This window comes from Alligator sinensis, unplaced genomic scaffold, assembly GCF_000455745.1.
Source record: "Alligator sinensis unplaced genomic scaffold, ASM45574v1 scaffold857_2, whole genome shotgun sequence".
Taxonomy (NCBI): domain Eukaryota; kingdom Metazoa; phylum Chordata; order Crocodylia; family Alligatoridae; genus Alligator; species Alligator sinensis.
In genome coordinates this window covers 734,838-761,132 of record NW_005842261.1, presented here as the reverse complement: position 1 = coordinate 761,132, position 26,295 = coordinate 734,838, and the positions used below count along the sequence as shown (strand labels likewise).

The window sequence follows — 26,295 nt, the reverse complement described above, 5'->3', positions numbered from 1 at the left end:
CTCGGCCCTGGTTCCCAAACTGCTTCTCGGGTCGCTTGCTGGTTATATGATGTTGGTCCTGGTCTCCAGGTGTCCAAGCGGCTCATTGTAAACAGCCTGGTTGTCTGTAAAAGCACCGAATTGCCAATATAAAGGAGAAAGGAAACAGGAGTAGCTGTCAGGAACTAATCCCCCATCATCTGCTAGTTGCCGGCCTATGAGGAATGCTTGAAGGCCTGAAGGAAGGAGGCAGCTGAGTGCAAAATCTTGGGATGAAGACGTAAAAGGAGACACGTTATTGGGGTGCCTAACCTGCCAGTGATGTGAATGTGAGCTAGGCAACTAATACCGTTTGAGGCTCCGGGCACTGGCATATCTTCAGCCAAGGAAACAGAGCACCAGGAGGGAAGGGGGACTTGTAAGGTCCCTTCCAGCCCCGAACATCTATGAATCTATAAGGCAGGCAACACATGCACGGGTTGGGGGGAGGGTCAAACGGGAGTAATTGGAAAGGTGTGGGGGCAGGAAGGTGAAGAGCAAAGAAAGGATTAACCCTTAGGGAAACTGCATTAAAATGAATACCTCTGTGATGTTACCTTTCTGCACAGCACTCGCTGCACTCACCACTGAGGTCTTGCGTGCTCATGGATAGGAAGGGAGAAGTTGGCAAGGTCACAACCGAAGGGGATTGTTTCCTAAGACCATCAAAGACAAGGCCCCCTGCTATGAACATGGATGGCAAATATCCACCCAGGCGGCTAAATAATCATGTTCAAGTGTCTTCCAGGACAGCACATAGGTTAGGAGCATTGCCAATCATAAAGCGATCAAAAATCATGGGATTGATTTGAAAATCTTGGGTGCGTGCACATCTATATGCACCCACACCTGGGCCTTTCTCTGCCTCCTGGTTTTCAAGGCTTCAGGATGCCTTGGAGTTGTTTTACATTTTCCTCCACAATTTAATGCATAAAAAGCAACTATGTTTGTTTTTAGCAGAAGCAGATTTGCTTACAGTCCTCCGAATCTAGAACCTGGGGCTTTAAGAACTGCATCAAATATCACAAATAAGCTGGCACCACTGCATTAGATGCTATTTCGGAGCCCCCTTGGTTGTTGCTTTCGTCTCTGGGGCGCAGACTGGTTGTTCTGTTTTTGTTCAGCCCTTAGCAGTGCAACAGGTACATGGGCATGGCCCCTACACTGTCCCATTCAACCCATAAATAATTCCACTTACCTTAGAAACTTGTGAAGGCCTCTTTAGAAAGCTCGTCTAGCCCAAGCCAAAGCTTTCATGCCTCAAGTGGATCATTTTAAGTAACTCCTCTAACTCTTCATGCCAGACAGTTAACGCACCTGAGAGCCTTCTACCTTTAGCTGTATTCTTTTCAATGACCATCTCTTCCACCACATCGCAAGAAAGGACTTTGGAAAAAAAATAATCCCCTCTGCTGGTTGTGTCTTTTCCCTGATGGGGCTTATACAGTTACATTTTCTTTACCAGGGCTTTGGTTTTGATGTTTATGCCTCAAACAAATTGGATCCCCCGACCTTGCTTTTGGTACCGATCCCAAGATGACAAAACAGTAGGCTTGCTTTGGATGCAGCAGCAGAAGGGTGCTCAGTTGGGCCATGTAGGCTTGCTTTGGATGCAGCAGCAGAAGGGGGCTCAGTTGGGGCACGGAGCAAGTGAATCCCAATGACCTGCTCTGTTCCAGGTCTATTAGCCCCAGAAATGAGGTAGCAAGAACGCCCAGAGACATCCCAAGCCACTGTGGATATAGCTGGGGCTGGTCCTGCTCTGAGCAGGGGCTTGGACTAGATGACCTCCTAAGGTCCCTTCCAACCAGGTCTTAAGCACAGCGCCAAGGGCCCCCTCATCACCTCATTCCCAGGGGTGATACACACAGAGTAGGAGTGGGTGGGTGAGCCTTATTTCCTCAGAGCTGAGGTTTAATATGCCACAGTATAGACATGCCCTTTGGGTTCGACTTCTTTACCTACTGTTTATCCCCTGAATTAAATTTGAGGGCCCAGAGGAGAGACCACCGCTGCGTTTTGCTGGGATGGGAGCTAATGGCCAACACTGCAGGAGACAGGAGTTGAAAAATATTGGAGAGAAACCTTGCGAGATGTGCTACTATCTCTGCTAGTGAAAGGGAAAAAAAACCCAAGATACGTCCCAAGTGAAGGTCAGCATCGTGCCAGCCAATCCAAAACAGGCCTATTTTAAGTCAGAGAGAAAGACACGGCCTTGCTGGAAATTTTTAGAAGAACAGATAAACCTCCGCCCTATGCAGAAAGGCAGTGCCCGCTAGTGGAAAATGCCAATGGTATACCAACTGCACAGACCAGAGCCAGGGTTTTAATACCTGTTATTAGCTGCCGCTTCCTAGTATGGACATGGGCTGAAGGAGTTAAAAACTCCTTTCTACTCCTTCCCCCCACAAATTTCCAGCCTTGTGTTGGCAACGGCCTTGTCCAGACACCTGCAAGGGTGTGAGTTTCGCCCAGAGACACGCATCCCAGAGCTGGGGCTGGAGCGATCCCAGGAGCTGACAGCCGTGTCGCGTTATGGATTACACACACCAGATGCAAGGAGCTGGCGAGGTTCTGAAAATCTCAGTAACACTTTTTAATATACAAGAATCAAAAGTACAGCAGTTTTACAATGTAGGAAAATTTAATACATACTATATAAACAACATATTTACATCAGAAATCACTAGGACAGTGGCATTTTTTTTCACAAATATAAATTAATATTAATTACTGTGTTTTGTTTTGTTTTTTTTAAGTCAACAGGTTTAAAAGTCCCACAATTTTACAGTAAGAGAGTCCTTCTCTCCCCTGCGGGAGCGGGGAGCCAGGGAGGAAATGGATGCAAGTAGACTTAGGACTTTTGTGTGGACCCTTTCAATGGTCTCCAAGAGCTGTTAAATATCCATTTAAGTTGTACTGTACCAACAAGACCTGCTGACACCAGGTTTTGGTCTGTGGGATTTCCATTGTCTAGCATGAATTTGCAACGGACTCGAGCTCTACACCATATCGAACAGGGTCAGGCTGAGAATGTCTTTAAAAAAGAATAAAGCCACACAAGAAGCTACTACTTTTTTTCCTGCTATGAGGCTACAGCCGATCCCGTAGCTGGTTTGGTAAGAACAGCTGCACCAGATGTTGACAAAAGCATCACACTGACATTGATGGATGTGGGCCTGTCTCCTCCCAACCCTATTGACATTCAACTGACTATTCCTGAATCGTTGATTTTGCAGTCCCTGTTTTAGGGCGCACGTGGGAGGGCGATTATTTCTCTAGTGTTTATTTTCTCCAGCTTCTGTAAAACCAAAGCCAGCCAAGACACACCTGCCACGACAGAACTAAAAAGAATCCATAGTTCGGCATCAGGCAATCGTGATTTCTGAGTGTCACTCTCAGAAGGACCTGGATAAAGTTTCAACTTTGCATTTTGCTTCTTTTTTGTTTTAAAAAGAAAAATCAAAACAATTTCATACTGATTGGAACTAGCCAGGGCCGAAGCCCTCTAGTCGGACACCGAAAATCCCTCTCTTGCGGGGGACATCTGCTTTGCAGCAACCTTAACACTGGTCCGGCTGGTACTGCCTTTTGCTACAACTTTATGGCACAAACATTGGTTAGGATAGCAACATTTGATGAGTGCGAATGAAGGGTAAATCTTTCTCCACCCCGCCCAGTGAAGAGCTGCCTTCCGCATCTACATGATGAGCCAGCTCCTTTCTCTGAAAAGCAAGGACCCCTCTGCAAATGCCAGCATGTAAATGCTTGGCTGTCACAGCTTATTGGAAACGTGGGAGGACTGCTCAGTCCTGTCCCACCCCCTTCTCCCCTCTGTACCACAGCAACTTAACACTACCGGGACTGCCCCGAAGGAAGCAGCAGCTGGTTCCCCACCAGCCAGCAAAACCGTTTAGGTTTGCGGGAAGCTTACAAAGAAAAGGAAATTAAAGAAAAGGGTGCCAAGCTGCCAGAGACTGACAGGATGCACAACCTAATGGAGCCTGGTCCTGTCGTCCCATGATGCCCCCCATTGTCCCTTGGCACTGAAGGGGTTAAATGAACAGGACCGAAAAGCCGGATTCAGAGGCCCAGACGTGCCCTATGCTGGTCGTGGGGACTCGCCATCCCTTCATTGTTCCCAATTTGCAGCAAATCGCAGTGACTCTGTTACGGTCTACCGGGACGCAGGCGCCCAGTGAACCCAGACAGCTCAGTATATATGCAATGCACTATGATCACAGGCGTTTCAGAGCACTTAACTCGCTCGGTGCCAAGTAGACAGGAAATTTGGGAATTATTAGTGTTCATCTGTGTGCAATTTCCAAGTGGCTAACAGGAAAACTAACACCTTGTCCTCAACCGCCTGCAAAGCAGCGAGGCATGCCCTTGACACCCACCTTTCAAGAAAATGCCATGATTTTGCCCAAATAAGGATCACATTGGCACCCTTCCAGCAGCCAGTGGTCTACACTGGGCCTGCCTCAAGAAGAGCAATTTGCAGCCAGCTTCATCCTTAATATAGAGACAGGCAGCACTCAATGGCCTGGCTGCCGGGGTCCAGTCAGACCCTTGCATGTCACCTGGAGGGGCCTCGACTCCTTGCTGGAGATGTCAGCTGCTTTGCAGAAGAACCCCTGGCTGTGCTTGGCCAGGCGTCTCCGCTTTGCCCTCCTTTGGCTTAATAGGAGTGTTGAAGCAAGTCCCTGCAGCTGGCTATTCCCCCTACACCACACAGTGTTTTCCTAATACTTTGAGAAGTGCAGCAGTGCTGGACCAGGAACCATCCTTCTCCCTCACCCCATTACAAATTTGTGACCTGGAGCACCAAGGGTTGAAAGCAGAGTCTGGGACCCCTCTGCCTTCCTCCTTGCTCTGTTGCTCACCCAAAATATAAGTGCTGAGCTTTTGTGCAAGGTCCCACTGTAACACACGGGTTCATTCAACACAGCCACTTCCAGCTTCTCAAGCATTACTGCAGATTGCTGGGACTTTGGCAGAGGTGACCAGCCCGCTGCTTTGTGCAAACACAGATTACTCTGTGGAAAACTCTGGGCAGCCACCTGCATTCAGATTCAGCTCTGCCCTCCCCCGGGGACACCCGTGGGTGCCCTCTGCCAGCACACTGCACAGTTTCTCAATCTCAGATCACTGGAAGAGGTGTGATCCATTCTGAGGTGCAAAGCTGGAATGGTTTTCCCCAGTGGCTACAGCAGGTCAGTGCCAGAGAGGAGAAAAGCTAGGATTCCTGACACCCAGAACCATTCCTCTGCCCTGGGACCATGCAGCTTCTAGCCAAAACATGCCCCACATGAGCATCTGAAACATCCCGACTGTCAGTGTTAAGTGAGAAAAGAGGGGTTTTGTTATGGATTCCTAAGCCCATCCGTTGGGAAATACTGTCACTAACCCTCTTCGCCCCCTCACCCCCACTTCCCTTCCCACTGGGGCGAAGAGTGAACTGAGAGTTCACAGAGGGAGTCTGACCTTCACCTGCTCCACACCTCCAGTGGATCTGAGATTTCCCATTCCTGCCACTAAAGCTAATGTCTTCCACCCCCATCTGTGCTGTAGGAAGGCATGATGACAGCAAAGCAGAGCCACCCTCTTTGAAATGGATAATGACAAGAGAAATGATAACGTGGGCAGGAAAGCAATGGATTGTCACCAGCACCTCCCTGCTCCTACCTTTCCAGTCACCCTGGAGAGGCCTCAGGCCCCCCCCCCTCCTACTCCCAGCTTCCTCTCCAAGGCCTGCGAACCAGTTCAGTTAGGAGGAACCTTTTGTCTCTCCCCAAATCTTTCCCACCCCGACCACGATTACATCTGAACCTCAGCCTGACTGGCTTCTCTCCACCCCACAGCAGCATCCGTCATGTAACATCAAGCACAGAATCATCCGCAGAGTCCTCAGCAGCATCGATCCACATACTTGGTTGTGGGGAAAGCTCTGCAGCTGTGAAATACTCACAAGAGTCTGTCCGATTTGGAAAACAAAACTCTAAAGCAAAGGATGATACCTGCACCTCCCAGCAAAGAAGGGCAACAGATCTGGTTCCAAAGCTCAGCTGGAGAAGGGGGAAGTCAACAAGGAATCCAGACCAGAACTAAGAGCTGGGGAGAGCCCCCCTGCCTGCTCCCTCAAATCCTCTGTCGCCCAACAGGATGATAGCAGCATGTTCAGAGTCTCCGGTTACCGGTTTGAGAAACCAGCTGCTCTTGCATCAGACCAAACATTTCAGACGCGCTCACTTCCTCCCGATCGCTTTATGTTTTCCGCATGTTCCAGTTATAATCTGGATTGTTTTTCTGTTCTAATGACCTGTCCAGGGGCGACCGGTGATCGAGGGGCGACTTGGAATCGTGAGGGGATTTCTGAGATGGGGGCGAGCGAGGGTCTGAGACTTGGGGGTGAGGAAGAGGAAGCGGCTGTTTGTAATCTCCCGATTTGTCTATGTGGAAGGACCGGTAATGGTCCGAAGGTCCCTGGCCATGGTATCCCATGGGTGGCCTGTGATCTGACATCCTCCGGAAATCCTGCTGGTGGTAATTCTGGGGCCTGAACTCATCGGATCGTCGCCGCTTGGAGTCGTGATGGTGTCTAGACAGAAATCACAAACAGGAAAGTCAGCTCGGCAGCAGGCATTCGTACAGTTCCTCCCATCCTGAAGGACTCCACGTTTGGGCTAGTTTTGGCATCTGGATGACACTTTGGTGACTTACATAGCCCTGGAGGTGTGCTCTGCAGGCACACTGGACAAAGCACCTTTTCCTGAGGGAATGTAAGCAGCCCAGAAACGGCAGAAATAGTGCCATGGGAGGCTACTCGTAAACAACGGGAAAAGCAAATGCATCCTCTGCGCTTATTTATCCAACTCATTTGCACGTTAAGCAAATCCTAATTGCACACCGTTACCTCACCCACTGCTAGCTAGGCTGGAAGGCAGCAGCTGTTCGTAACAGCCCACAACTACCCCGTGCAAAGTGCATTGGAGCACATTCAGGAAGCTGACTGTATCCAGCAGAAACTGCTGGATACAAATCAGGTAGACTGTCACTGCTCGATTTAGAGATTACATCCCCTTCCCTCGCCATAAGGTCCACGGGACTTCATTACCTCTGTGTGCAGGGGGAAAGAAACTAACCTTGGGACAGGAAGGGAAGGATTTTCAGGGTGAAGCCAGATGAAAGCTGGACATGGCTGGGATGACCAGAGAAAAGGAGAAACTGAAGGAAGTCATTTAAAAAGTTACCCAGTCAGCTTCCAACAGTGTTTGACAATTCCTGGTCAGGAGCACAAGCAAACTAAGAGCTAACAAGGGATCAGCACTCTCTTATTTAGAGATTAACAAAGGGGGGCAGGGGGAGAAGACAACTACAGTCCAGATGCCAAGGCAGAAATGATGTCCAGCCCAGCGTAACCAAGCAAGCCAGAAAAAGAAAGAAAAGCTCAATTAAGCATCAGGGCTTGCACTCGGACTGAACTCCACGCCAAGAAACCCAGGTAGGTCACTGAGCTTCTTGGCTCCCCCTTGTGGCAGCCAGGACATAGAGAAACCAGCAGCTTGGTGACTGGTTACCAGCTCCTTCCAGCCTGTTTGTGATGATCCAGATTAATTAGTTACCTGTCGTAATAATCTCTGTGTCCTCTGTGGTCTCGCTCACTATTGTACGGCTCATACGGCCTCTTGCGGGAGAGGTTATTTGGTCGGTAGTTCCCAGAGCTTCGGTGCGGGTCGCCGCGAGACCGGCGATCCCCATAGTGGTGATCCTTGTACCAATGCTGTTCGTATTGGTGATGCCGATCTCCACCCCAGACCTGGTTGCTGTTACCACCATAGTTAAACTTTCGATCTCTCTGCCAGTCGCCTCGATCTGCAATTTAGAAAGTATGGGCCTGATGGTTTCATTCAGGCACGGGCCTGATGGTTGTACCCCACCCTCCCTTCAAGTGCAGGCCAAAACATGACTCAGGCCACAAGCCTCAGTAAGATGCTTCAGTGTTAGTTCACCCCCTACTTGGAGCAGTGGTTTCTGCCTGTCTCATTCAAGATTTCAGTGTAGCTTTGTGGGTCTTACAGGGCTCTCCTGAGGCTTACACCCAGGGATGCTTAGCAAACTAGTAATAGCTAAAAAAATACCAGAAGGGAAGAGGATTCTTTAAAAAGGGTCTTGTGGCAACAAAACGAAATTAACTGGGACCAATATAATTCACATACAAGGGAAAATGTCCTAATTCTATTTTCCTATATTTTCCTATATTGTCCTCATTCCTGTAGTACCTGGGTAACTTATATGGCTAACATCTGGTTGATACTTTCTTTTGTCATCTCCTTAGGGAGACTGGGACACTTCCAACTTGACTGGATAAAAGCCCCAGAGGATTTACCGCTGGGAGAAGACCTGGGCTGGGGATGAACAGTGGAGCCGGGAGCACCTCTCTTTCATGCCCTGGTATCAGACTCACCTGTGTTACTGAAGTGTCTCTTGTTGGGGTGGCTGTAGTTATCCCGCTGGTGGCCATGCATCTGCTGCTGAGGGTGGGAGGGAGGCAGGTGGAGTTTCTGAGAGTGCAGGTTGTGAGGCATGTGAGACTGAGACATCACAGAGTCATGGCTGGAGCCTGACGGTTCTGGGCGAAATGGCTTTTTGGCTCCAGACATATCCTCCTTCTTCTTCTGCTCCTGGAGAAGTCAAGGGAGAGATTTGCAGCATGACAGAAGGCACAGAAACACCGCTCTCCACTTTAACTGCCAGCCAAATGCCTCGGGCAGGCTGTGAGCAACTGCTCTCCTCAAACAGCACCAATAATGTTAACAAGGACTGAGGCAGGAGAGACTTCCAGTGAGGAGAGAGCGCTCTACCCAGGATAAACCCCTCCCTCAATGAGGAGGCACGCTTCAGATCTTACCTCCTCCTCCTGGGACCTTTTCTTGTGAGCCATCTTGTAGAGCCTGTGCAGTTTTCTGGCATCAAATTCTGTGAACTTGGACACAAAGATCCACAGGTTCCTGAAGGGACACGAAGATTTTTTCTGTTAATTATGAAATAGCAGCATAACTTCTGTCTTCCTCATTAGAACAGAGGTACAAAACACAGAGCTCGCATCCTTCACACTAGTTTTACCTGCACATACTGAAACGGCTGTTTTTTTGTTATTAAATTACACTGCACAAAGGAGAGAGTGCATTATATACATCCTAATGGTGCAAACAATCTTCTTCAAATGTTATTTATAGTAAAAGAGCCTGAAGGCCCCTCCTGAGATCATGACCCCAGAGTGCTGGGCACTAAACTAAGACATTCCCTGCCCCAAAGATCTCATAGTCTAAATGTACAAGACAGACAAAGGATGGGAGACGTGACGCACTGGGATTTATTCACCCTTCACATATGAGGCACCAATTCACTAAAATTGAATGCCAGAGCTTCATATGGCTTATAAACTAAGCTAAGGACTGGACCCAGGACTCCAGAGTCCCACTGCAGCAGGTTAGCCACAGATTTATCTCTCCTCCAAGAAAGTCTTCCAGCTTTTCCATCAATAATCTTTGGTCTGGTCTCTCCTGAGATGGTGAACCTTAACAACAGACCAAAGGAATTAATAAATATGGGCACAAAGACTGGGGAAAAATCCCTTTCATCTTGGAAGGGGAACTGTCAAGACTAATCCATCCACCCACCCACCCACTTTAAAAGGGAAAGTGCCCTCTAGCTGTGCTTCTAATTCAACCTCATGGGAGATTTAAAATCCAATATCCTTTCCTTCACTGATGTTATTAAACTATTTTGCCTACTCCACTCAGGTGGGACAGTAGCTGTCACCTTTCTGGTTTTTATATAATGGTATTTCAAGATTATATCTGAGTGGCGAGCCTAGACAGAAGGAGTTAGGAGTTTCAAGCCAGTTCCTCAGACCGGAGTACCCCCAGGTTTGTGTACCCACCAATCTGCATCTGTTTTAATTAGAAGATATAGTAGGCACATCTAGCTTAAGAGTGGTTTGTTTCAATTTAGCTCAAGCGGATAAGGAAGTGACTTAGACTGATATTAGTACCTCTTACACATAAGGGTATGGGTCAGGGGTTAGCAACGGAGTCCCGGCCCATGGAGCCCAGGCTGTTTGCGGCGGGTGGCCAGGAGGCTACGAGCCCTGCTGCAAGCAGCCTGGGCTCTGTGGCAGGCAGCAGCTGCCCAGAGCCCAAGCCAGCTGCAGCCGGGAGGCTGCAAACAGCTGGACGGGGCTCCACAGCCCCCGTTGGGTTCTGGGGCCATGATGGCTGCACGCACGGCTTGGGGTGCACCCTGAACTCTCCCACACCAGGTGCCCCAAAGTGACCATACGACTGCCACTGTCATGGAGTCAGGGCTCCAGGCCCTGGTGCAGCTGTTTGAAGCCTCCCAGATATCTGCTACAGCTACCCAGACCCTGGGCTAGCTGTGGTAGACAGTCTGCAAACAGCTGCGCCAGGCTCTGGTGCCCTGGCTGGGCTCTGTGGCATCGGCAGCTTCGCATGTGCCTCCAGTCAGACGGTGGGGGAGGAACCAAGGTTGTGCTGCCCCAGGCCCCTTCCCTGCCATGTGTCCCAAGGTGCATGTGCACTTGTCCCCAGCAACAAGGATTGGGCCCCTTGCAGCTCCCCCACCATCTACCTTTGGCGCACCAAGTCGAGGCGTGGGTTGAGGCTGGGGTGTTTTTGGTACTTTGGCCAAAAACACTGCTGACCTGGGTATAGATAAAGCCATCATCTCAGACCTGTGGAGTCTCAGCCCCCCATTTCTCAGTGGGTAACTCTAGAACAAGCTGGTGAGAAAGTCTGGGAATGCCACACAATCTGGACTTCCTTTGCCTCCAGGACTGTAAAATCCAGCATCCTCTGCACGCTCCTTTTATTTCCATATTCACAAACTCACCAAAGAAACCCAAAGGGCGTGTTACCTTCTCCACAGCTTAATGTGATCCTGGTCATTATACGCTTTAAGGCACTCTGAGATGCGATCCCCAATTTTCAGGAGGCAGTTGCGGGTGTGCTCCAGCTGTTCCTGCACCATCAATCCCTTATCTGGCTTATCCAGTTGCTTCAATGCCTTCTTCACTGGCCTCATCCTCTCTTTGCACTTGGAGAGGCAAGACAGAGCAGAACTTTGTTAATTTTTTTACTGGTTTTGCTAACACATCTTAGGCTCATTATGGCTGCAGAAATTCATTCATACTGCCTCTTAGCTTTCTCTGTCTTTAAAATAAGGAGATGTACACTACAGAAATGGTCATCTGTAAGACACTTTATGATGTAATGAGGCAGAGATGACAGTCTCCTCACAACCATCTACTTACCCAATTCCCTTCTGGAGGCCAATAATTTGCTCTGCAGATACTGAACATGCACTGAGCCTACTATCCTATGGCTCACATGGACAAGCAGGGAAGAGTTGGAGCATGCCTGCACTAAATTAAAGGCACTGATTCAAGGGGCATTCAATTTAAAACTGCTTTAGCCAATTAGGAGAGTTTTACTTATTACTTTAACAAAACTGGAAGAGGAGAAAGGAAACCATCATTATTTTTTACTTTCTGCGTGTGACCACACTTTGCACGTAGTCGGTAAGTAACTTGCATGCTGACTGTGGGTCTTGGTTATAACAAAGGAGAGAAGTGCATGAAAAATTAAGAGAGGGACCAGAAAAATCACAAAAACCAAGGGACAGCTGGGGCAAATGTAGTACTTGAAACCAATAAAGTCATCTTCACAGGCATCCAGATTTCAAGCTCATATCCCTTTAATTATGTAAGGCAAGCAGATAAAAGTCTAATGTAACAGACTGTCTTTGGGTCTGGTATTGCAGTCACCTATGCCAGGCAAATGTGCTGCTGCAGCACCCTCTGCATTGCTGAGTTTTCCTTTACAGTCTGGAACGCACTGGCAGTCGACCTGGCTCAATGAGCCACTGCAGCTCCTCCAGGCCATAAAAGGTGCTTCTTAAAACCCGCCCTTCTCTATGCCGCCAGCACAGGAATAACCTGTTAACTCCTTGGTTACTGAAGGAAACGGCCCACCACACACAGCTACAGAGTCACAACCTTTGGCTGATGACTGTCAAAGGAGCCATGGGAAATGTAAACCTTTAGTACGGATGAAGAGGGTGCTGCAGCTGGTCAGGGTGCTGCACTGCCCCTTCTAAGCCTCCATTTTACGTTGTTTTGGATGGAGGGACGTAGCAGGCATTACCAGTGCGACTACATGGGGCAGAATTTAGAAGGGAGGTAACTCAAATCTCTCCTGCTTTATTTCAACATTGTGATTGTTTTCTGGGAGGATGGAAGCACCCAGGTCCCTATTTGGAGTCTTCAGCATTCCTCCACGGCAGGGCCCATGTGAGATCAGCCATCTCCACCCCAGGTGAAGGTCTGTTTGGAGTCCTTTGGGAGCTTATTCACAATGCTCTCAAATTAGCTGGATGGAACTGCTGCTAAACAATACAGAGAGTATGTTTCCCTCTAGAATGGAAAGCATTAAGTCTACAAAACCCTCAAAGGCTGCCCATGCAGAGAGGAGTCCACGTTAGGGTAACAATTGGTAACTATATTGTGGCACCTTGGCACTTAGATTAATAAAGCCCCAGAGAGTAACTGAAAGTGATAATTGAGTGACGGCACATCCTAGTTTTCCCTCTGCAGCTCTGGTCCCCAAAAGAAAATACTCACTATGCTGAATGTTTCTTGGTCCAGATCATCATCCTCATCTTCGCCAATGGGGATGGGTTCACTTCCTGCAGTAATGTGCACAGGACCCTGAGATCTCGTCCCTTTACTTCCAGATTTTGCATCACTGCTTTTGGCCTATAAGAGAACAAAACTCTTGATTTTGAGTGGTCCCGGTAACTATTCTCCTTGCCTGCCTGTCTTATTGAAAACAGGTCATAAATGATGCACTGCTATTTGGCAAGGGTTTTTGCAGGTTATCTTTTCATAGATTGCAAGGCCAGAAGGGACCTCGGAAGATCATCAGGTCCAGCCCCCCTGCACTAAGTAGGAAAAACAACTGGGGGTCAGGTGACCCCAGCAAGGTGACTGTCCAGTCTCTTTTTGAAGATTTTCAGGGTAGGTGATTGCACCACCTTTGGAGGGAGCTTATTCCAATCTAGACGCCCTAACTATGAAGAAGTTTTCCCTAATGTTGTGCCTGAATCGATCTTCCAGGAATTTATGGTCAAAAAATCCCCAGTGGGGATTCCCTTTTGCAAACAACTCAATCCTCTGGTGCCCTGGCCAGGAAACGAACCCAGGTCTGCCACATGGCAGGCAAAAGCTGTACCACTGAGCCATCAACGCCTGGGCATTGATAGCAACTGTATTTATGGGACCAACTGTATAGCTGGGAGAGAGAAACTTCTGGGACTTATGCATGCCAGTACACAATGGTACCCCAAAGCCTGTCTATGTCCCTCCTAACGCTACAGTTGGTCCAATAAGACAGCAGCCGCAAAAAAACCTTCCCCCTCAGATTTTTCCCGGATATTACAACTGTAACATCACCCCAGCACTGTTATTTCTCATTCCATCTGAAGATCTCAGGGTGTTTTCACAAGTGAAGAAATTAAATTTTATGTCACCCTTGTGTAATCTGGATACGAGTGAACTCATCTGTGAGGACCTGCGGACAGAGTACATTGGAGACGTGGAATGTGTGCCCCTACGAAGGGTCGGGTTTCAGCACAACGGGAGATTTAGAAGGGCTTGCAGCTCCATTTGAAGTCAGTTGGAGCTGCGTGTCCTCAGAACCACTGGAAATAAAGCTCAATTGCTCTGAAACTGGGTATTCAAGATCACTGGCCACTACTGAAAATTTTGACTTAAGTGCCCGAGGTTACACACAAAATCTTTTAAGAGCCATCAGCATGACTATTTCACAGCTCCTGGTCCTCAGTGTTAGCTTTGAGGTCAGGCTGCACCTCACTGGAAAATGAACTTTACACCAGTATTTTCCAAAAGATTTAAGCTTTGACTTATGACCTCAATTTCAGGATGGACTGAGTATTCAGTACACATCTACTCCATGAGCAGGTGCTTCTAGAAATCATTAGGCATCCTTGTCTAATGGCATCCTCCTGCCCAGGGCAAGTGACCAGAAATTCAAGTAGCGTTTTAGCCACACTTTGTCCCAAGCCTGACACTCGTGCTGAGAGAATCAGAGTCAGTGGATCTGGGAGCAGACATGACATCACATCGTGGTGTCTGTGGGTCTTGGATTATTCTGGGTAGATTTTACTTAGAGGAGATTGCACAGGGACCTGCCAAGCCCAGGACCAAAGTCCAACACCCTCAGGCTCCCGGCTTGTCTTGCTCTGTTCAAATTTCAGCTATTCTTCCGTTTTCCATAGGGGTCTGGGACACACGTTGCATAAACTGGTTTGAGCCAAATCAGTTAAGTCTGATACTACATTCAACCAGGTTCATCTCAGACCGGTTTCAGACATTTTCAAACCGGTTTATGTGCGCTGAGCATCTGTTCTGTTACAGGTTTAAATCAGTTTGCGATCACTTAAACCGGTTTGTGTGTAATGTCTATCCCTAGCCTTGGGGATTCCTCCCTCTCTTTCACTTTCAAACTCTGAAAATATGTCACACTTTCCCATTCTTCTGTGCAGAAACGTTCTTCCTCCTTCTCCAGCTAAACCTCTCCATGAACTTCCGGGGGCTTGAAGGGGGAATAAGCCCTCTCCTGAATATTATCCTTTGCGATTTCATCCCTCTCTCAATTACATAGCTCTACAAAAATCAATACGCAACAACAGACCTGGGATTTGAAAATAAATCCTGAACATGATTTAAGGCCTGGAACACCTGGATCTAAAGGCTCCACATGAAACACAGTCAGTACCTTCTCTTTCTTATCCTTTGTCTTTTTTTTCTCTTTGTCGCCTTCCTTCTCCTTTTTAGTGGTTGTCTGTTTCTCCTTGTTCTCTTTGTTCTCTTTCTTCTTCTGTTTCTTTTTCACTGGGCTCTTTTCCAAACCATCCTCCTGGAAAATCAGTTACAGCACAGATTGAACTATTGCTCACAAACCCCGAGTCCCTCACCTCACATACCCTTGCTTCTATGAAGCACGTGTTCTTGAACAGCAGCTAAGTCTTCCAGCTCACTCAGTTTTTCCTTGCTCCTTTTAATCTGACAGTAAGGCCAGTGCAGTAATCTGCCTAATCCCCTATAAACTTTCCCTCTTAAGGATATGAATTAAATCAACCTCAACCTGTAGTGGGCTGGCGAAATACAAACAAATATACTGCTCCATAATCCAATTTACCTGTCAGGAGTACACATCAGATAGCTCTTAACGTAGCAAATGATCAGAAGCACGAGCAAACCTTCAAACTGCATGCCAAGCCATGCACACACAGACTCCCTTTCATGGAACAACACAATCTTGATAAACTTTGCTTTTGCTAATGGTAAGCTTCCTGATACGGAAAGAATTCTCTCCTTTACAGAGTCAGAAGCCTTGATCTATATCAAAGCTTTATTACCTCCTCCATGCACAAGTGATTAAGCCCACTGCTTGGGCAGATCTGCTAATCTCCTATGGAAGTTTAACACTAGGTTTTCTGGTGGTCACTGGAAGCATTTGCTCTCGGTGCTGTTCAAGCCTATCTTCTGCAGCACCAATGTAGCTCAAGAAATACTCGGAAAAACCACTTCAGCTTGGATTCACCCACCTTGACTTCACCCTCTTCTGATGGGTTGTCCGAGTGCCGAGGCGAGGACAGTTCATTCCCATGCTCATCTTTGACTTTAGGAGCTTTATTCTCTTTCTTTACACGTGGTTTCCTCTTCTTTAGTTTGCTCTACGTAAAGAGAGAACCCAGTTAGGAAACAGCTTCAGCCGGCTTCCTGGAAAGAGAAACGCCACTTTTCCTTCAGATGCTCTGGGCAATGGAAGGTGGCAGCCAAGGGCAAAGAGCACCACTAATGGGCTGTGAGAACCCACTATCGGCCAGCGGCTCTTATGTGGGCTAGAAAGAGAAAATGCATCAGAGGCCTGAGGGAGCTATCCTGAGTGCAAAAAAACCTACGGCGAACGAACAGACTGTTGACACTAAAATGCTACTGATGGGACTGAGAAAGACTTAAGGCCTGCTACTATTAGGGGGTCTTCCAGTGAGTCACACATCAAAAGCCCTCACTTATAGGTAAGAAAAAAAGTGACAGGCCTGTAAAGTTAGTGTAGGGCCATATTGGGTTCTCTGTGTCTTATCCACTAATACCCCCTCCTTAATCTCGTTTTAGTATGATGAAGTGATCAGAGTTCAGACACATCCATGAACCCCTCATACAAACTATTTGATGAGTTGGACATTTGGGTCGTGTTGTTTCCTTCTACACAATGGCCAAATGCTCGTGGGGACGCTTGGCCGCACTCTCACCTCTTCCCCATCTTTCGTGTTTTCTTTCTTCTCCAGATCTTTCTTCAGCAGTTTCAGCAGATAGTCGACTCGGGTCTGGAGCTGCTTTCCCTGAGGTTTCTTATCTGTCTCAACAGGTAGGATCTTTTGATAAAACAAAACACCAATATGAACCTATCAAACCGTGAAGGGAACAGGTACACACTACTAATGCCCTTCCTCCCATCCAGAAAAGCAGAGGAGCCTCAGGGAAGCTACTTTAGCCTGGCTCCCAGGCACAAACAGCGCTCAGCACAAAGCACTCTCGAGATGTGAAGGGCTACCGCACCTCGACTGTTACTGAGGTGAAAGGGTATGTGTGAACACAGTCTGCTAGGACCCTCCATTATGGGTTACAGGAGGCCCTCTCCAGCTTGATGCGAGTCAGAATTAGAGGAGTATTTCTTTAACCCCGCTGAACTCCCACAATTGTATCTGTGGCATTCATTTCAGTTTTAAATTGCTTTTCTTTGCATTGCATGAGGGAACTCAGTCACATCATGACTTAATCTGATCTCTGCTCCTGCACGTCTGTATCCACTAGCAGCGGCATCACCTGAAGTCAAAAGTTGACCCCAGAGCCTGAACCACTGTCATTATACTGAGAAGAACTCTTTATACTCATTAGATGCGCAAGGAAACAATCACTAGGGCCAGACTTCGTAATACTGTGCAGTTTGCCACAAATACCATTGTCACTGCTTTCCTCACACGTCGTTACGATGTGGTTTATATGGTGTGGTTCAGAGCAAATTCATTGCCAATCAAGTAACATAACTCTGGTTTCTGGTTTCCACCAGGCACGATGCAGCATTCCACAGAGGTCACAGTTTTCCTCAAATTGTTTTTCTGAAGCAGTTCTGAGAACATCTGCTTCTGAAGCAAAGCAAATGTGTTCTCCTTGAACTTGTCAAGGAACCATAGCAAGCAGCATCCCGAGACCTACCTTATCAGCTAACTTCAGTTCTGGGTCCGTTTTAATTAGCTCCCAGTTTCCATAGCCGTGTTCATAAATTCCAACTAACAAGCGAGAATCCTCCTCCACTCCCCAGTCAACATCAAAATGGGCAGCTTTGACACGACAGGTCAGGCAATATCTGAGGGCAGTTCAAACACAAGACGCAGGTGAGGGGCTCATTCAAGGCTGTGGTGTAAAGTAAAACCATATTCCCGAGCTATCTTTTGGCCATCGCAAAACTCAACCACCCCCCATCTGTGCACCCAACTGTCCACACTCACTTCTTCCTTTCCTCAAGGTCTGTGGGAATGGATTTGTACAGCATTTCAAACTCCTCTTCGTGCTGGATGATGGATTTGACGTTGACTTGGACTCCAGAAATCTTGATGGTTGGGCCCCTCCTTTTCCCAGGCCCTTTCCCTGCTCAGAAGCAACAAAGATTTCAATGTAAAACATTAATGAACAGACTGGAAAAATTTCAGATGCAATGATGGGCTTTTAAGTCCTCCCGGACCTAATCTGTAGAAGTATGTACAAGACTTTGGCCCAGTGCCATGGCAGCACTGGAATGTTTCTGGGTGGTAATTGAAAGCACAGATCTAATGAAGGATGCATGGTTTGGGTTGATTCCAGCCCAGAAAGCAGTTAAATATGCCCTGGTTTTATGCTTGGCTTCATGCGCCAACCTGAAATAAGCTGATGACTTATTTCTCTCATTATAACCACCATCTGAAAGACGCAGGGATTCAGAACTGGATTAGCTTTCTACAGGTGAGAGAAGCAGCAAAATTTAAGCTAGCGCTTATTCTTCAGTGACAAGACCACTGCCCGCATTGTTACTAATCTGACCCACCATCTCATCTAGAACAGGGATGCTTCCCCCAGTAGCACCGTGGATCGACACAAAGACGTCAGTGGAACCAGCATGCAGTGCTTTCACTCACCCTCACCGGGATTTTCTTTCAGCTGCTCCTCATATTCTTGCATCGCTGACACGCAGCTGTTGTGAATAAGCTCCCCCAAACGTTTCAGATCGGCTACAGACTTGTCCACCAGCTCAGCATCCCGGGCAATGCACTCCAGCCTGAGAAAGGGAAAAAAAGGACCAAAGGCTTCAGGCTCAAACTCTGGCTGCTAACAGTGCTCAGACTATATAACTCCGAGCCTCCTTGCTAACTGTACATGGTATAACCTCCCCTGCATGAAGAATTTCTCTCTGAGCTTTTAATAATCCATCACATTGCACACAGTCTATTTTTCAGGATTCAGGCATGATGCTTTCCAGATAAAACTGACCGGTTTCTATTATACTTGGGAAAACATTTATTTTTAGTCCACTTTTTTTTTTCTTTTTACATTAGCTGCCCTTAACTGAGAGCCAAAACATCTCTCCCAGTGTCAAGGGCATCTGTGAATTAGCTTTTCATGCTACGACTCCCAAGTTTCTCACCCTTTTTTGTCCAATGCACTGAAATTCCTATGTTCATCTTTAACAAGGGTTAAATCCTGGAGTAATACTGCTTAGTTGAAAGGCCATATTAAGCCTTAGTGTCATGTTTCTCAAGCTTTCTAGATGCAAGACACCCCTCAATAGACTCGAGCCACCCTTTGAAAATGCCATCTCTTAGTTTTCACTCTTTTTTGACTACAGAAAAGTAATAGCACAACTCTTCTGTTGCAAAGAACTCAGACAACAAGTCAGAATGTTTTTAACACTATGGATTCCTGTTTGAAAATTCTGGGTTGATCTCATTAATCACGTGTGCCCACCTAACAGTGCTAACATTGTGTGGCACCCCACAGCACCCTTGAAAGGATCTCAAGACACCCCATGGAGCTGCTGCCTTAGTGTTTCAAAGTTCAGAACAGATGAAACAAGAAGCAAGTTATTGCTTAATTGTGGGCTGGACCAGGGTAAAGCTGTTTAGCAAGATGCATGCATCAGCACCCTCCACATCCACTGTGCTGGATTAAGATACCAGATTGCAGGAAGGATGCAGAAGATGGGATATGATGCCACCTTCCACAGAGCCATATACAGGAAGGACCCAGCATCCCACAACACAATGCAACATTCCCACTCCCAAAGAAATACGCAGAATGAGGCATCTCTGAGTATGCCTGACTGTAAACAAGTTCACACCAAATCCACTACAGTTGTTCAACAGGGCAGGTACATCCTGCATGTAGCCTACTGCATGTAACCAGCAGCTGCAGAGCTTCCCATTAATTGTATATTAAGCCATTAGTTTATCATGCTCTAAACGTAATGCAGCCAACTCCACTTAAACTGCCTGTGGGTTGTCTGAACAATTCAGTCCTCTGGACAACAGTGGACTTTCCCATTGTTAAAGCATAGAGAAAACTCCTGGACGCATCTGGAGACTCAGTCGTTGACTATCCTCTGTTGCTCTAGACTTTCCCTGCACTATCTGAACTCAAGATAAATGCTCCCTGCTCCCAAACACTCTGTCTCCCACAACAGAGCTGAAACTAGCTAGGATAAAACGACAAGGGTAATAATGACAAGGTGTAAGGGATCCTGACATCTCAGAGCTTAAGGTGATGGCCACTGGGGACAAAAGGACATTTCCCCTATAGTACAGTAGAGCATGATGTTACTGTAGATGACTTACAGATCTTCACTGAAAGCTTCTCCAGTGACTACAGATGCCAGATCAGGCAGACTGTGTTTCTGTGCCTCCAATACAGAACTCCTACTCTATTATCCCTGAATAGATAGGCATCTGGCTGGGGTCATCTAGCCCCGGCCCTCTTTCCTGCCTATGCAGGGGGTCAGACTCGATGATCTTTTGAGGTCCCTTCCGACCCTAACATCTATGAATCTACAACGACCCAGTGAGGTTTTGCTCCGTCCAAGCAGCCCTGGGCCTATCTACTACCTTGGAGACATCCATGGACCGAGCAATGCATGGAGATTCTCATGTCACCAGATTTAAAAGTCTCCTGCTCACCTCCCTCAATAACATCACATTTATAAATGCATTAGCCCAGATAACTTTTCTTAAGAGCGGAATCAGTTTGACACTTACCTTTCAAGAGGAAGCCCAAACTTCTTATAAGCCTTGATAAACCTAAACAAAAAAACCCAAATCTCAAAACAGAATCAATGTAATATCCAGCCCTACTTCTCCATGAGTCTTTGATTCTCTAGGATTCATAAAAGGGGTCCTAAATGTTAAATGCATTTGAAACATTGAGGTGTTTCATGAGCTCCCACATCCTTTTGTCTAGTCTTCCACTGCCTAAGCATCTCACAGAGCTGTTTTGCAAGGTTTAATTCATTAATGATGGCACAGAGCTTTGTAATCCTTGGCTAGAAGGAGCTGGAGGAGGACAGAGGGTTACTATTAATGCTGGGCATTTGTCATAGTGAAAAAAAAGGACAGTCATAATTTTAGTTAAAAAGAACTGTCTTGGCTCACACTGTGCTAGTAATTATTAAGTTTATTTTCCATGGAGAAAAGTGGTGTTAAATAAATGTCATTAGTAATTTCAAAGCTTATGCTGTAAACATAGAAAATCACTGAAAAAAAAGAGCCAAATGTGGAGCCATCTAGCAACCAGTCTTGTTCATTAGCAGCCAGACAAGCCTGAAATGATTTTTATTTTTGTAAGGCAGGGAGGGGACTCTTTTACAGTCACATGGCGCACGCACAGCTACAGATCTAGAGTTTACCAACTGTACCCCAGACTGAAGAATACTTCCTCTCTGAGTAGTCCCAATGACTTCAGCGACCGATTAAAAAATAAATTAAAAAGGAGTAACGGCTTCAAAAAAAATCCACCCCCAAAATTCCTGCTCACTCAGCTTTCTCTGCCTTCTAAAGAGTGAACCTCTAACTATTATAATCCACACATTCATCCCTCCATAGAATTTCAGGAATGGTTTATAGTCACTGCAACAAGCTAGTTATCGCAGATGTAAAATCCAGCAGCTCAAAGATCCAAGGAAGTTGCAGGCTTGGGACCAAGCCTTGGGATGAAGCTACAGGCTTGGGACCAACTGGCTAAGCAGAAAAGGACCTGAGGTTACAGTGGACAATAAGCTGGATACAAGCCAGCAGTGTGCCGTTGTTGACAAGAAGGCTAACGGCATATTGGGCTGCATTAGTAGGAGAGTTGCCAGCAGATCAAGGGAAGGAATGATTCCCCTCTATTCAGCACTGGTGAGGCCAAATCTGGAGTCTTGTGTCCAGTTTGGGGCTCCTGACTACAGAAAAGATGTGGACAAATTGGAGAGAGTCCAGTGGAGGGCAATGAAAATGGTGCGGGGTCTAGGGCACATGACTTATGAAGAGAGGCTCAGGGAACTGGACTTATTTAGTCTGGAGATGAGAAGACAGAGAGGGGATTTAATAGCAGCTTTCAACTCCCTGCAGGGGGGTTCAAAAGAGGATGGAGCTGGACTGTTCTCAGTGGTGGCACATGACAGAACAAGGAGCAGAGGGCATCTATACATGTGCCCTGGGGTGGAGAGACTGGGGGAATTTTAATTAAGAGTGGCTCTGAGAGTCAATCTAATTAAAACACCCACAGTGTCATGTGTATTCAGTGTCCCACGCTTCAAAAAGGCTACTTGAACTAAAGCTCATGGGAGCAGATGTCTGGCATGCGTTTAGGTGCCCAATAGGCTCAAGCTGCAACAAGGGAAATTTTGATTAGACATTAGGAAAAACTTTCTCACTAGGAGGGTGATCAAGCACTAGAACAGGTTACACAGAGAGGTGGTGGCATCTCCATCCTTGCGGGTATTTAAGGCCTGGCTAAACAAAGCTCTGGCTGGGATGATCCAGCTGGGGATGGTCCTGCTTTGAGCAGAGGGTTGGACTAGAGGTGACCTCCTGAGGTCCCTTCCAACCCTAATTTTCTATGATTCTGTGATTCTAAGTTGGTGAAAACTCAAGAAAGCCTCTTGTCCCTCTCTGGCCGGGCCTTTGGACACTGCCTTCCAATAAAGATCCTTTGGAAAGGCTTAAGAGGTTAGAGGTAGTTCCAGCTTGGAAGTACAAATGGGATCCCTTGACCCCAGCTGACTTGCTGCCCCTTGGGCAGGGGGCTGGACCCCATGGTCTTACGAGGTCCCTTCCAACCCTAATGTCTATGAAATCTATGAAAAAGGTGTCTTGGGATTCTGTGCGCCAGCCAAACTGATACATGTAATATGTTGAGGGTGGAGGATACCTCACTATCACACCAGTTATTCTTGGGTTACTATTCTTGACTGCACATATCAGTTTGCCTTTTATTTAAATTAAAACTGAAAGGAAACGTTTCTTCTTTGAGGTGAATTTGGTGGTCAGGAACATTGCTTTAGCAACAGTGTCAAGACCAGAGATCTTGGTCTGAGTCAAGTGGCAGTTCAAGCTTCCCACATGCACCCTTGCCTAAATGCTGAATTAGGCATACCCACTTGGAGGCTGGCAATTTTAGGAGTGTTTTTGGAGAATTACAGGTAGGTATCTTGCTGGAGCCTGACTAATGACTATCAAGCTTGTTTCAAAGGCCATCAGCTGGAGGCAAGCCCAAGAGCATGGACATTCAAAAATGACAGGAGCCAGGGAAACAGGAGTCCTCCTCCTCACAATTCCTGCATTAAAAAAACAACAGCCTTCTAAAGGCACAGAGACACATGCAGTGCCACCACCTAGAATGGATTGATCCCAGAATAAATGTTTGCTCCCCCAAAGTATAGAGGACACCTGAGAAGAGAGATTTTCAGAAGATGGTGGCTCCAGTCCAACTAAGTGATTCAACACTTGCAAGTGCTTTGCTCAGGAGGGAGAGACATAACCATGGTCATGTCTGTATCTACACAAACTCGCTCTTCTCCCCATCTCCTGCACACAGCACTGACCTCCTGATTTCAGCGTCGGTGAATCCTTCCACGGTATCCTTCCTCACGCTCCGGGGACGGCCTCTGCGCTTTGGCCTTTTTTCATCATCAGTGTCATCGGTCTCACTCTCCGACCCAGAAGACCTCTGAAGCCTCCTCTTTGTTTCAGCATCTGACTCACTGTCATTTGTCTGAGCCTGAAACGTGGCAAGAGGGCAATACTATGGTAATAGGAACTACTTTGCTATCTCATTCCTTTTTTTTTTTGCAAGGCAACCAGCATGCAACTCTTTGGGCCAGGCTAATTCCAAACACTTCTGTGATAACAATGAAGGTCCCGAAGTCAAACTCATATACACCAAGGTGCCAGCGATGATCTCCACTTTCCCAGTTTCTAGAAACCCAAAGTCCCCAAGCACTGAATCAACCTGCTTTTACAGGTTTGAAGTCAACGCTTCCTATGCACCTTATCTAAAGCATGGGAATGAAACACAAGTTCCCTGTACTAATGGAGTTTCCTACTTAAACACCTAACTTGGAAAGGGTGCTCTCTTTTCTGGAAACCGTGGTGAGCTGTGAAGCTCAGTGAGGAGATGGAAAACAAACATCCTGGAAATAGGTAAGGTTGCCAATAACAGTGCTGTTCAGAGTACTTGATAGCCCACTGTCAAACAACCACACATGGCAGAAATGACCTAACAATTGCTGGCTCTGCCAATTCCTTTATTTCTATGAAGACTACCAAAGTGAAGTGCCCAGTGGAGATGGAAGGAGGGGCTCAGCTGGCCTTGCAAACACCCACAAACCTAAGTGGAAAAGAAGGAGCAGTTCCCTTTCAGCAATTTGTCCCATTTAAACCTCAAAAATAATCTCATATCTAGCCTCCGCCAAACAGCTTATTTGGCCTTGTGTTAAAATCTAGATGGATTCCACAGCTTGTATATTTTTTTTCTGTAAAGCACAAGATGAATTGGACACATTACTACTTCATCATGGATCCAAAGGTTGTACCACAGACCCAAGGTCTAACGCATACGCCACACAACAGACCTACCATCTGATTTCCACTTTGTCTCAAATGCCCTTTGACAGGGATGGTCTCAGATCCAGAAAACGATTCACACCAGAATGCCTTCTCCCTACTTTTTGCCTCCTGTGATAGTCTCTCCCAGCTCCCCCCCGTACACGCTGTACCTTTTTGGTAGAGCTCCGGATTCTGGGTAACATGTAGATTTCCTCCAGCTCTTTCTGTCGTTCCTCCTCCTCAACTTTCTTCCTCTGCTCCTCAGGAATGATGTCATCCCAGTCCCTCTGGGACTTCTCATCCAGCTCAGTCTCTTCCTCCTCCATGGTTGCAAAGTTGGCCACCTTGTAAGCAAAGTCACACCCTTAGGGTTGGAAGCACCCACTGGCAATCTTACCAGAGATTTGTTGGTCCCATCTCAAGTTTTCTCTCGAGGAACTTTGCCAAGGCTTAAGTAATTACTTTAAAACCAAAGTCTTTCTGTTCCTATTTTTGCCTTCTCTTCCAACTATCAGTAGGAACATGAAATTTATAAGTAATATTGAGGCTTCAGCCTCAGCTTCTGTCAGGTTAGCCTCTTAGTTCCCAAAGATAAGTAACTCGTGTATTTTCCCTTCCCCAAGATCACTTATAAACATATCTCTAGTTTTTCCCATGCATCAAACTCATCAGACCCTTGCTGGGTAAAGAAAGTTTCTATTTGCTCCTGTAGAGCCTGCCAGGAGATTGGTTAGAGCCTTCCCATGGGAAGTCAATGTGGGGCCGGGCCAGTATTGGTCCGATCAGTCCCTTCTCAGTGAACTTCACTGATGTTGAATTTGGCAAGGGTTGCTCATAAACCCTCAACTCACCCACTGCTAGGGAGACACAGTCCCTCTCATTCTCCTGCCCTTAAGAAGCCTATCTGTTCTATACCTTGAATTGGGACAGGAGCTCATCCGTGGCGCTCGTGGACACTTCGTTCTCTCGTGTTTCAGCCAGGCGCAGAATCTCATCGATATCCATTTCCTAACAGGCAGACAAGAACAGTGTAAAACCAGAGTGAGATGGAAAGGAATGGGAGGTTTCACGGCTATACTGGGGGGGTATGATGGCTAAATATGCCTCACATGGCTATGAACAAAATAGAGGAGGTTTGGGAAACCAGCTAGTCATTTGTAGATACTTAAAGGGTGTTATGACTGAGGTCAGCGATTAAAACCTCTTAGGTAGTACAGGAGTATAAAGAGGGCAATTATTTGGGTTCATGAGCCACATAGGGAATTTTGCTGCGCTGTTGTGGGCCAGATAAGCAACCCAGTCCCTCACTTCCCCCTGTAATAGTTCACCAAAACTCCCTATGGGGCCGTGGGCAGGCAGGGAGAAGTGTTTGGGAGTGGGATGGGTGGGCAAGGCCAGGATCACAAGATGGGGTTGTGGGGTAGTGACAGCACAGGGCTGAGTCCCAGGGCAGAGCTGCAATCCATTGCCTGCACGCCCCTGCGATGGGTATGGGCTCCATAGGCAGAGACACGCAGGGAGTAGATCACGGCTCTGCCCCAGTCCGGACCCGCTCCCTGCATGCCCCTGCTCCTGAAACCATCGTCCATCTCAGGGGCATGTGGGCAGTGGATTGCAGCTCTGCCCTGGCCCTGTGCTGTCACCACCCCAAGATCCCAGGGTCTCCTCCCCCTGCCCATCTTGCTCCCAAATACCGCACCCCACCAATGTTCCCTCTAGAAGGTAGCAGTCCATGAGCGCACCGCCTCAGTCCGGTGTGGGACACTTTTTGAAGGGGGCTGGAGGTCGCAGGTTGGGGCTGAGAGGCTGGGGGCTGGAAGCTGGGGCTGGGGCGGCAGCCGAGAGGCTGAGGCCAAGGGCCAGGGGCTGGCGCGGGCTCCACCGGCTCTGGGGAAGTGCTCCGCTCCCCTGCATGAGGGCCGAGGAGTGGAGCACTTCCCCAGAGCTGGCGGAGCCTGCGCCAGCCCCCATCCCTGCCTAGCTTCACCTCGGGGAGGAGCC

General features: G+C 47.4%; 1 protein-coding gene across 13 annotated transcripts in view; it reads right to left on the bottom strand.

Annotated features, from left to right (window-relative positions):
- Positions 1-2,582: 2,582 nt before the first annotated feature.
- CHD2 (chromodomain helicase DNA binding protein 2) overlaps positions 2,583-26,295 on the bottom strand; it is a 74,028-nt gene continuing 50,315 nt past the window's right edge. For 10 of the 13 annotated variants that reach the window (XM_025208959.1, XM_025208958.1, XM_025208955.1 and 7 more), the window contains 16 exons: positions 25,210-25,302; positions 24,465-24,638; positions 23,292-23,467; positions 20,467-20,508; positions 18,358-18,497; positions 17,695-17,833; positions 17,402-17,552; positions 16,438-16,560; positions 15,730-15,858; positions 14,898-15,038; positions 12,722-12,856; positions 10,958-11,136; positions 8,930-9,029; positions 8,486-8,702; positions 7,644-7,893; positions 2,583-6,619 (listed from right to left, as the gene is read on the bottom strand). In XM_025208959.1, coding sequence (XP_025064744.1) covers positions 6,286-6,619; positions 7,644-7,893; positions 8,486-8,702; positions 8,930-9,029; positions 10,958-11,136; positions 12,722-12,856; positions 14,898-15,038; positions 15,730-15,858; positions 16,438-16,560; positions 17,402-17,552; positions 17,695-17,833; positions 18,358-18,497; positions 20,467-20,508; positions 23,292-23,467; positions 24,465-24,638; positions 25,210-25,302 — 2,523 coding nt within the window. In that variant the 3' untranslated portion in view covers positions 2,583-6,285. The remainder of the gene's footprint in view (positions 6,620-7,643; positions 7,894-8,485; positions 8,703-8,929; positions 9,030-10,957; positions 11,137-12,721; positions 12,857-14,897; positions 15,039-15,729; positions 15,859-16,437; positions 16,561-17,401; positions 17,553-17,694; positions 17,834-18,357; positions 18,498-20,466; positions 20,509-23,291; positions 23,468-24,464; positions 24,639-25,209; positions 25,303-26,295) is intronic. The other 3 variants (XM_025208956.1, XM_006027692.3, XM_006027691.3) reach the window with 2 other exon arrangements.